The 12,427-nt window shown below is 44.3% G+C and overlaps 2 protein-coding genes across 2 annotated transcripts in view; one reads left to right on the top strand and one right to left on the bottom strand.

Moving 5' to 3' along the window:
• Positions 1–12,427, top strand: part of RPRD1B (regulation of nuclear pre-mRNA domain containing 1B) — a 382,003-nt gene that overhangs the window by 86,627 nt on the left and 282,949 nt on the right. The gene's annotated exons all lie outside the window — the stretch shown is intronic.
• The window catches only part of TGM2 (transglutaminase 2), a 40,751-nt gene that overhangs the window by 26,567 nt on the left and 1,757 nt on the right, over positions 1–12,427 (bottom strand). Inside the window, exon 2 of the mRNA XM_075277447.1 lies at positions 2,538–2,717. Within this exon, the coding sequence (XP_075133548.1) occupies positions 2,538–2,717 (180 nt within the window). The remainder of the gene's footprint in view (positions 1–2,537; positions 2,718–12,427) is intronic.

Below are 12,427 nucleotides of genomic sequence, written 5' to 3'. Positions count from 1 at the left end.
CAGAATAACTTTACTTATTTTGGACTGAGCATGCATGTGTATGGAAGTGTTTGGCTGACTATCTTATATGTTCAAAATGGCTTTGTGACGTTTCTATGATTTTAATTTGTAAAAATCCAAGAACTTATCCCATGCTGACTATGAAAAGTAATGGAAACCTCAGGGGTGAACCTACCTTTTTTGCCGCCTGGGGCGGACGACAGAAAACCGCCCCCGGAGCGAAGGGGGCGGGGCAGAGTGGCGTTAGCAGGCAGGGAGAGGGCCTGCTCTCCACCTGAGCGTGAGGGGAGGCCGCTGGAGCAGCGCTGCATCCACAGGGCCTCCCCAATCCACCGCTCACTTCCTGTGCCGGGCTGCCAAGACGGTGATGCTAAGCCAGTCCAGGACAGCTTGTCTTGGACTGGCTTAGGTAAGCAAAAATGCCGCCCCCCCAGGGCCCTGGCATAGCGCCGCCTGAATGGGAGGTGCGGCGCTGGGAAACCTAGTGGTAAAGGAAAAGATTTTGGTGGGAATGGACGACCATCTAATGTATGTGGAGAAGTCACAGTGATGAGATAGAAGGATCAAACAAGTGTTTAGTCGACATATATTTGCACTTCTCTTCACATCTGTGTTAGAGAAATCCCAATGGACCCCATCATAGTCAGTGGGGTCAATTGGGCAAGGTGGCATCTGACGGATGAAGCATTTGAGATCGGAGGCCAGCATTAAGTATATGGTTAGCTTTAGGCTCCATGTACACAAACACGTGCTTGGTCACTGTGTTAGGGCTCGTTCACATCTGCGCCCGGTCTCCGTACTTGAGGTTTCCGTTTCCTGCCTAAAACAGAGGCAGGAGACGGAAACCTGCAGGAGACTTTCTCACCCATTCATTTGAATGGGTGAGAAAGCTGTCCGGCCGTGCGCGGCAGTGAGCGTTTTGCGCTCTCCGCCGCAAAACCGGGTTTTATAATCCGGACACAGAGTCGGACATGCAGTACTCTGTGTCCGGATAAAAAAATCCGGTTTCGCGGCGGAGAGCCTAAAACGCTCACCGCCGCGCACGGCCGGACCCGGTCTATGGTTTCCGTCTTCTGGCATGCAGAAGACGGAAACCATAGAACGGAGACCAGAACGCAGGTGTGAACCTAGCGTCAGTCAGGTTTTTTATGACTAGCACACTGACCCGTTATTTTCTATGGCCCCATACACATGCCCGTGTATTATTATGGACCTGTACATGGGGCTGTGAGTCTGGGGCAAAACTCAGGATAAGTTCTATACTTGTATGTTTTGGGTCCTCACCGACACAAATCAATGGACCTGTGGAGACATGGACTGTACCCAGATGTCATCCGTGTGACGCCTGTGCCGTTTACAACAAACCCTGCACATACATACATCCGTTTGCATGTAGTCTAACTATAGGTCCTGGATAACATGTAGCACACAGTATCTTATATATGTCATGTTTGCCTCTGATCACATTACAATAATGGAGAATTTGGGGCAATAAATTGGCATTTGGAGACATTTTTAAAATGCTACACAGGACTGACACATAGATGTGGACTGCATATAGATATTCCTAGCAATTATGTGATATACATAATAGCTTCCTTCACTAGCATTTGGACTATACAGTGAGGCTTCCCAGGAGGATTCGAGCCCTGGGGCTCCCCTGTCACCAAACAATAGGCGTTGTGATGATGGTCAGGGCTAGATGCTGGGTGGCAGATAGGAAGCTGACTCATATGAATGACCAGCTCATACACAGCTAGTAGACATCGTAGAATAGCTGTAGCCTTCCATTCCTGAGTATGATTCACAGGACAGTACATTGTGTCTATTTGTATTTCCTGACATTGTACTAAGGGACTGGGAACTGAACTTTCCAATGGGAACAGCGAGGTCAGAAACCGCTCCCTCTCCTCATTAGGACATATGTACACAGCGAACTTGGAGAACTTGACAGAACTCGACAGTCATGGGGGACTCCCAAATGATGTGAAATCCACCTCTAGATGTGTCCTGCAATGGTTAACTCCCTATTCACATAGCCTTGTGGTATTCTTATTCCTGTTCTTCGCTTCCAACTAGCAGACATGAATGTGTTAATCTGTGGAAAATGCGTCTTACTGAACGCTCACTCATCCCTGCAAGGTCACGACAGATGGGAAATAAATGGGTACAAACAGGCGCACACAGCGACCTGGAATTCTTCTTCCATAGTAACAAACCTCTTAATGTAGTATCAGAAGAATAAAGAGGTAACCATGTTCACCAGCAACAGAACACGTAAAACGTCTTTTAATTCCAGACCCGAGGACCTGATACGGAGAATATTACAATATCCTTAAAGGGAACATGTTGCCAATTCATTTACTATGCTCTTCCTGTTGGAGGCGTTTTTAAATTTTAATTTTTTGACTCCCAGAATTTTTTCGCCCTCACAGAGCCGTATGGGGACTTAATACAGGAAATGAGAAGAGGAGACTGCAGGCAGACTGCTGAAACAAGGAGATAGGAACATCCCTTTAAGCCAAGTATGCGGCTACCTGTTTGAGCAAAGAGAGACAGCTGATCCACTCCTTCTTCATAACCCCTGGGAGAAAACTGCAGCTTGATATCAAAGGCCTGGCCCCTGCGGACAATCAGTCTTGAACATCCGGCTTCTGAGGTGTGGTGGTTCCGATTATTGGTACCGCAGTCCAATTCAAAGTTCTCTAGTATCAAAGCTGCAAGAAAATATACATGAGAATTTAGTGATATCTCCAGAAACAACCAGAACCATTGCTGACTACAGGGACAAGTTCTGCTTTCTTTACCCCTGTATGAAGAAGAGTCTAGACAACATATTTGGTCACTCATGTTTCATGGCCCCGGGGAGGTCCACAAAATCAGAAGTTTCACATACATTGTGTAGCAAAAGTGGCATCGCATGACAGTAACACATATGGAGTCAAGAGAAGAAGTATTTCTACGCCTGTTATCACATGGGGTTAGCACTGTTGTACCGTGCTCAGTAATGGGACACATTTATTAATGTATGTGCATCACATCTGTCATGGTGTAAGAAATTGCAAGTGGTGATGTGATGCAGTGCTTGACACTTTCTGGCACTGAACACAGCACACTGTTGGATTTCTAGTGGTATATAATACCGCACATCTATGAAGACGTCTTTAAATGAAGAATTGCAAATGAGATTACAGAAGAGTCATCTGACAGATATACAGAGGCCCATCTTAAAGCTCCTGGGCTACAATACAAAGTATGAATATTGTAGAGCCTGTTGGGCCCCCCTCATGTGATGGGGCCTGGTAGCAGCTTCGCATCCTATAACTACACCCCTATATATTTTTTCCTACAACTAGTGCTAGACTTCCTTCTGCTAGTATGCAGATATATGGTGCATGATATGACTCCTGCATATGTCTCCTCTCCCTAGGAAAGTTGGCTTTCTAACAAGTGGGGGATGCAGGATCGCGGAGTAGTGGGTTTTACATCACTGAGTCGGCTGCAGGTCACTCCATACTTTCTCAAGCAACATCTCCGGGTAGATCCTCATGAGATCACGTTGGTTTATTGGTTAGCTGCTGAGGCTCAACTTGAAGCTCCCGGGCCGCAATGCAAGATGGAGTCCACACGAGTCCTCCCTTACTATCTGCTATGTATAATACTGGTGACTTCCCATGTTACAGTGAGGCCTTTGGGCCCCCTCAGACTCCACGGCCTGGTAGCAATTGACACCTCTGCATCCCCTATGGTTAGTTGCCAAAACAGCAAATATAATCCACAATCTATCCAAGTGTTTCATTGCTGCTTCACTGGTTCCTTCTGCTGACATGGAGTATGCCAAAAGTTGTGACATTCCACAATTGTCACCTTTTATAATACGTGCACAATTTCATACACCAGCTAAACCCCAGAAACATGGAGTACACATAGTGTTAATGATAACCCTCACCGGGCTCTTGGTATGGTCCAAACTTCTACCAGTGTTTGACTACAGAGATTTGGAGATAGCAAAGTTTTGTGCTTCAGTTTATCTATCTTGTTTGCAAAAGGTGCGGATGAAACACCTGAGCTTAGTCTAGGAGGGGGTGTCTATAAACGTTTGGCTATATAGGGTGCTACAGAATCCGAAGGAGGGGGAGCACCGTCTAGATACAAAGACATTGTCCCTTTAGTGGGTATGTATGAAGCAAACTTCCAAAAAACTTTTGGCACATGAGAAATTTTAACTGATGGGGGCCCATCTGCTGAGTAACCCAGAATGTGGGGGTCTCGGTACCTATAACCTCACTGATGAAAGCAGCTGCCAGGTCACTATGAGTTGTCAAAAGTTTATTAATGGGAATTTCATTGTGGATCCGACCCACTGAGGTCTATGGGAGAGTGCAGAGTAGATAAAGTGTAATATCATCTACTGTCAGTAGGGGATGCATTGATGGGTCTCATCTATAGAGGTGTTATCTTCTATTGTAATTCTGTCTTGTCTTATCTGTGATGTAAATGAGGTCACTGCTGCAAAGAAAACCCCTACAGAAGTGGCCATCTATTATTAGGCTTAGTGGCCAGAATGAAAATTTCAGAATTTAGTACTTTTGGAGAATGAAAAAGAAAATTATGAAAAATCCTGTGTTCTGGGGACACATTCCCTTTAGGCTTTTTTTTCGATTGGGTATCACTTTTGACTCCATTGCAGTCTGGGGTTAGTGCCCGTGCAGCCTTTCCATAAACATTTCTAGTTTTTTTTTGTTTTTTTCGTGCTGTTTAAGCTTACATAGCTAAGCTGCGACCAACTAGGTAATAGGGGCTGATCCCTCACATGGACCATTGTGAGTTCTAGTTACCCCCCACACACACACACACATCACTGCCACCTCCCAAAATATTCCGTAATAGTTATTGTAAAAAACCACAATTATGGGATTACTAGTTAAACCACATATGTAGTTTTGACTTTTTCTTGTGGTTTGTACTAGTAATTTCAGAGGAAGAGATGTCACAAGAACGCCCGGGAGGGTGCAATAGTCTCAGTGTGGCATAGTATGGTACCATAGTAGTGATGTGGTCTCAGAAAGGGTTAATACGAGCATTGCCTAATCCATCTCCTCCAGGTTTATGGACCTATGCAGATGGAGGGTGTGAGGAGCGAGGCTTTGGTGCAGCGGTTGTGCCGTACACACCCATATTCCATACAGACTTGGACACAGAATATGGGATTACTGAGCGTTACGGTAAAAAACTTTTCCAATATGTCATCTTCCAGCAGGAAGGACAAAGTAGTGTAGACAAAGCCTGAACTCTCAGACCCCGTCTCAGCACCGCCATAGGCCGCCATAAAGATTTATCACAGAAATGCTACAGCCCAACACTGACTTTATAGTCAGCGACTTCCTCTGGGTTTACAGTACATAGTGTTCCCATTTGTAAGCTGCAGCTGCGTCGCGTTGGAATAATTATGCGCATTTACGGGGTAATTTTGGAGTAATTATATCTAGTATTTGCATGTTCTGCTAATTCAGACATCACAAAACTGTACACAACGGGGGCTGGTGATTTAACATTCTGCCTGCTTTTTGTGCTATTTTGGGCTTTGTCATTATTGGTTGTCAATACATTATTATTAATTATGGGGAAATGTCACAAAACTGGCTGCAATCCGTTCCATTAGGCCACTATCACATGACTGTGGGCTAGTTCGGTGTGCTCTATGGGTCCCAGATAGCACACTGACCCATTCATTTCGTCAGTCAGGACAGGTCCTATTCCTGTTTTGCGGCCATGCTTCTATTCGTTGAATGACTGGGCCACAGGAGCATGGCTGGCATATGGATGTATAAAATCACAGATGGCGGACCGCACGCGTTAGTGTGCAAGAGGCCTTAGTCCTAAATTGTTTTTGGCTTTTTCAGTTTCTATGGACTGGTCAGAACCCCAGCCATGATTTCCTTGTGTCCGGGTTATCTTCTCATACATGTAGTGTCCCTGCCTGATAACCCGGCCACAATAAGGACATCATAGCTGGGTTCCTGACAAGACCTAGACCATAGAAAGTTCCCGCATCCATGGTCGTATCCTTTGTCAACTGCTCAAGACACAAGACTGTCACCACTAAGATGGTTAGAAAAAATCTTTAAGGCTGGGGTCCCACGTTTTCCAGTCCTAGGGAGTCTTTACCTGATGCAGACATGTCAGGAGAGTTGACAGACCTTCTTCAAGGTGTCCACACGTTAGATATAAAATTCCACCATGTATATCTAATATGTCTCCTGACTTTGTCTTGATGACAAATATCAGTTGAATGGGACCAGTCATGTTAGATTTCGACATGCCTGAGCCTCGGTTCCTGTGGCCTCGGATGCATATTTATGGTGGAGTCCTTAACCATCTGTATGTTACTGGAGACTATTATATCGGGCAGCTATGCTCCTTAGATTTTGGTGTTTGTGGTCTGTCACCGATCGGATAACTTGGTGAAGTGTGAAAGTCAACTTAAACCTTGTTAAGTCTGTAGCTGGATGAATTAGATCTCAGACGTCACTCCATTTCAATCGCCTTTTATTCGCCTTATGTTGCCCCATTGGCAGTGACTAATTCACCACCTGTCTGAGTGATTTGGCGCCTTTCTTAACATGTATTTTGTACAGAGTAAACATTCGGGCTCATGCAATGTTTGTTTAGTGGAAGAAACACTCAGTATAACATCTGTCCCGACCGACAAGCAACCAATTCACTGCATCAAACATGGCGCACCACAATTCATGGTCTGTAAAGAAAAGATAGAGTGGGCAAGAAGTAATAGACTTGCACTGTGATGGCTATCCTAACAGAACTGAAGATGTATTAGGATCATTACAAGACTGCCTTCATGTCTTTGGAGGTCCTTGGAGTAAACAGTGGGTGGACGTCCTGTGCTTTGTAGGGACGGGAAACTAGATCAGGAAAAGCAGCCAAGAGGTGAAAGATGAAAGTAATACAGCTACAATATAATAAAAGTATCTCAATAGCAATAACGACTAAAAACCTACCACCAAGGCAGGTCATACACTTCAGATAGCTCTAAGAAGACAACAGGTATTTCTCCCAATATCATCCAATCACCCAGAAGACCTACAAAGGCCTGCAACCCCAACCAAAAACCAAAAAATATCGAAGAACAAAGAGGAACATGTAGGGGCTATCCCATCAAGAAAAGGCCATTATTAAAGAGGTAGTATTCTAGTCTGATATACAGGGGCAGAGTATAATATGGTGAAATGTGTGGGTGTCCGGGGCTGTAACGGGGCCCAGAAGCAACTTCACATTTGTCCTATTATAATCCAACCTTGTAATCAATTGTATCGGTATCCACTGATATAGATGAGCACTGTGTCAGGGCACAGGAGTCTATTAAAGGTGAGTACTTGTTGGGCGAACTTTGTAAGATTTGACTAACGAATATTCTCAAAGTTCCCCTGGACCATATCAGAATAACCAGAGTATAATAAGGGACTTAGGAAAGGTGATCAAATATAAAAAACAGTGTTACTCACCTCACCTGGGCTCTAGGGTGTCCACTCCAGACCTCTGAAATGGCTTTTGGGACCACTGAGGTCTGTGATTGGGCCTCAGCAGTTACCTGGATCACACCAGTGTAATGACACACAGATGCAAGCCACATTATACCGGCGTGACCCGTGTGACTACTGAGGCAAAGTCACAGGCCTCACCAGTTCCTAAAGTCATTCAGGAAGCCAGAAGAGGATGCATGGAGCCCAGGAAAGGTGAGTATAGCTGCTTGTTATGTTTTACACCTCCCCTGGGCCTCCGATCATTATATTCTGGGGTATAATAATGGCAGTTTCAGTTTGGATGTGTACAAATATGATTATATTTATTAGATATTTTTGGAAAATTTGTATTGGGAACTTGTTGGGTCAATGCTATATATGTGCCATTATAACACCGTGGGACATTATACTGCGTGGAGGGGACGCTATGGGATATTATACTGTGTGGAGGGGCCACTATGGGGCATTATACTGTGTACTGGGGCCACTATGGGGACATAATACTGTGTACTGGGGCCACTATGGGACATAATACTGTGTATTGGGGCCACCTTGGGATATTATATTGTGTGGAGGGGCCACTATGGGACATTATATTGTGTGGAGGGGCCACTATGGGACATTATATTGTGTGGAGGGGCCACTATGGGATATTATACTGTGTGGTAGGGGCCACTATGGGACATTATACTGTGTGGAGGGGCCACTATGGGACATTATACTGTGTGGAGGGGCCACTATGGGACATTATACTACATAGAGGGCTGTTGTGGGACATTGTACTGTGTGGAGGGGCTCCTGTGGGTCTTTATATTATATGGAGTGATGCTGTGAGCCATTATTCTGTTACAGGGATGTTTGGCATGAAGCACGGGGCCCATGGTAGCCTTCTGCCCCTGCTTCTATAACACGCTATGCTTATTAGACCCCACTCATCACATCCTTATCTACAAATGGCCATAGATAGAACTAGGCTTCCTCCTATCTTTGTTGTTCTCTCTGTGCTTCTTGCTTTGGGATGTGTCATCACAACGCAACCTGTTTCCAGGTCCTACCTCCTTCACATACCATGTCACTGTCTGTTGTCCCTTTGGACGTGGTCCTATCTGGTGCCACATTCCTCCCTGGTGTTAGGCTGGCTGAGAGCTTTCCCAGTACGGCCATTGCTGATACTGTGTCTGCTGAAAGGAATTTTAATGCACAGATTGCCTTATGTTTATTTTAATGTGAACATCAAAGAGCCTATTCTGCACACATGTTATGTCCCCCCTGGGCGAATCTGCGACTGCATTCCCCATCTCTCTCATTGTTATTATGGAAAATCTAATAAAGCTATAGAAATCTTTCTGGCAGTGTAAATACATACAGGCAAGATGGAGAAAAGCATATGACACCCAGACAGTAAGTAATAAGGAACTATATAAAATGCATAGCTCTGCGGACAATAGAAAAGCTTTATAGGATTAGGTAAATATCCACCTTAGCCTAAGGCCCCATATAGCAAAACACAGCTGAAAAAACATAGCAGGAAAAAAACGCTGTGAAAATACATTACTTTTTTTACGCATTTTTTTGTGCATTTTCTTCTGTGTTATTTCTTTTATATCCATAGGGAAAACATTTGCAATTCTGTAGCTAATGTTAGTGTGCATGTACTTTGCAAAAGTTGTAGGCAGGGGTGCAAATAATGCTATGAAGTAAGAATGCTTTCAGCCAATGGCGTAACTAAAGTCTTGTGGGCCCTGCTGCAATCTTTTGTCCAGGGCCCCCTACCTCATCCTTACAGCGAATTCTTGATAGTGATGGTTACGGGTGCTAAGGAGCTTAATCCACCTTAGTGTGGTTAGGGGGATCTGGGGGTCTCCTTGGTTTATGGGCTAGATGGAAGATGCAATCTCAATACTGATATCAGTGCTTGTGGGCCCCCTAAGGCTCCTGGGCCCCAGTGCACCCTCTACACCCCCTCAAGTTACGCCCCTACTTTCAGAAATAGAAGGGTTAATAGTTTATTGTTGTCAGTTATTAAAATGAAGTGAATGAAGAAAGAGAAATGTAAATCCCATCAATATTTGGTGTGACCCTTTGGAGGAGGAGTCCTGGAAGTGATAATATGGCCTCCACAGATATAGCCCTGATCTCATCATCATCCAGTCTGTCTTGGATGACATGAAGAACCAGAAGGATTGGAGCAAGCCTACATCCACAGAAGATCAGTGCTTAGTTCTCCAAGATGATGGGAACAACCTCTGCAAGTACCAAGAAGAACTGATGGAAGGCAAAGGGCAAAAGGTCATACCGAATATTGATGGGATTTACATTTCTCTTTTCTTCATTAACGTCATTTTGTTAATTGACAGAAACAAACTGTAACAATTTTATTTTTTAAAGCATTCTTTTTGCCTAAAACTTTTGCACAGTGCTGTATACTGGAGTCATATGATAATAACATTTGCAAAATCAATGGTGTCTGGCAGGATATAGGCGCCATATATAGCACAATATAGGTGCTACGTACAGCCGTCTCTATTGTGTCAATGACCTGCCCTGGTAACCTTGAAATTCCGCACGTCCCTGTATATCATCATACGCAGGCTCTCCCCTTGTAAAAGGATTTAGCTATTCCCATCCATCATACAAAGGAATGGCTGTTCTTACGATTCTCTATTCTAATCTTTAAGAACATCTCCAGAATGGATCTTTATGCGCACTAGAAAAATGTAATCTTCTTAAAAAATAGAGAAAATAGTTTCAATTTCTATAAAGTCCCATTAACATGCCTGCTTATATGGCTTACCACTATGTAATGAGACGTTTATAGTCCTGCAATTTACTTTGTGTTTCATTTCCTCATCCCAACATTGTAAAATGAAAAAATACAGTCACGTTAAAAAAACAAAAAACCCCAAAACTTATCCAAAACATACACTTCTTCAAGTTATACTACGAGAAAGCAAAATACTACTTATATAGCTTATTGGTGAGAGTCAATGGGTAGGCAGATAGAACTGTAGGGGCTAAGACAGAGACTGATGGTATAGGTTTGTACCCTCTGAAAAAACGCTAAACTAAAAAACACCAAAACAAATGAAATTTTTAACATTGATGTCTATGGCTAACAGAAAGTAATGGATTGTCGTCCCTTATATTGTCCGTTTTTTTCTGCACATGCTCCAAAAAAAAAAAAAAAGAAGCAAAAACGGACAATGTGTGTTAGGCTAGGCGTCCTTTCAGATCCTATCACAACGGACATCAAACAGTAGTGTGAACACGCACTATATCATCCAAATATACAGAAAAAGTGCGCTTACTATATACATTGTGGATGCATCTGTAAAACAAAATCCCTTCAATCTGTTAACATATGTCTAATACTAGGGTCACTCTAGCGTTCAGGTTCCTGAAAGATGGAAACCCAATCTACTTATAAAGTGGTTAAATGCGGAAACCCACAGACCCCATAGACTATAATGTGATCCACTGAGTGTCCGTCCAAAAAAAGCGGATTCGCGGCGGAGAGGCTGCAAACGGTCACTTGCGGATTGCCCATGGAAGTGATTGCATTTTTAAATTTACCATTTGCAAACCGTTCCCAGTCTGTTTTTCTGCAATTTCGGTGGATTCACACCAAATGGACAGCAGGCACAAGTGTGAACGAGACATAAGCTGGTGGCGGCTGAGAACAACTGGTGGGGGGTTTCATATCGGACCCTACTAATGTGATATTAATAACCTCATAAGGACTCGTCATCAATATCTGCAAACCCAAAAAACTGCTTTAAAGGGATTCTACCATTAAAAAACTATTTTTTCTAGGTAACACGTCGGAATAGCCTTTAGAAAGGCTATTCGTCTCCTACCTTTGGAAGTGATCTCCGCCGCACCGTTCGTTCGAAATACTGGTTTGTACCGGTATGCTAATTAGTTCTCTTGCAGCGATGTGGGCGGGCCACAGCGCAGGAGATGCGATGAGGGCGTCCCCATTGCTGCTCGAAAACCGACTGCAGCGCCGCCTCTATGTTCTTCTGTATCCTCCCCTTCCTTCTTCAGCTTGATGTCGGACGCCTGCGCAGTACGCTCTGTTCGGCGAACTTTGCCGAATGTACTGCGCATGCCCGCAGCCATAGTGCCGACACCGCAATTTCGCGCATGCGCAGTACGTTCCTCGAACTCTTCGCCGAACATAGCGTACTGCGCAGGTGTCCGACATCAAGCTGAAGAAGGAAGGGGAGGATACAGAAGAACATAGAGGCGGCGCTGCAGTCGGTTTTCGAGCAGCAATGGGGATGCCCCCATCACTGCAGGAGAACTAATTAGCATACCGGTACAAACCAGTATTTCGAACGAACGGCGCGGCGGAGATCACTTCCAAAGGTAGGAGACGAATAGCCTTTCTAAAGGCTATTCCGACGTGTTACCTAGAAAAAATAGTTTTTTAATGGTAGAATCCCTTTAATATGAGGACAATATGGGTCTGACCCCCAGAACCTCCACGATCAGCGAATTGAATAAGCCACAGATCCTGTACCTGGCTCATTGATGTGGAGTAACTGGATACTGATGGGCCTCCAAAGACTTTGACAACCTTGTAAAGCCCAAGACCAGTTTGTCAATGTCTTATAGTGACTTATCATTGACTCTCTAGATGACCGGTCAGATGGCGCTTCACGGAATAAACTGTGGGTGACATTTTTTGTAACTGGCTGCTACTTATTGTGTTATTGCAATAAGTATCATCCGATAATTTTGACTCACCTGTCCGCGCTCCTGTCCAGGTCGCTCTCAGCTGCCTCCTCTAGGCGGCGCTGCACTTATGTCACAACGCTGAAGAACACCAGGACACTACATACAGTGTCCTGGCAGTCTTCAGTGTCAGCTATAGTTGACCC

This window comes from Leptodactylus fuscus, chromosome 6 (genome assembly GCF_031893055.1).
Source record: "Leptodactylus fuscus isolate aLepFus1 chromosome 6, aLepFus1.hap2, whole genome shotgun sequence".
Classification (NCBI taxonomy): Eukaryota; Metazoa; Chordata; class Amphibia; order Anura; family Leptodactylidae; genus Leptodactylus; species Leptodactylus fuscus.
Note: the sequence above shows the minus strand (reverse complement) of the source record. Positions and strands in the feature narration are given on the sequence as shown.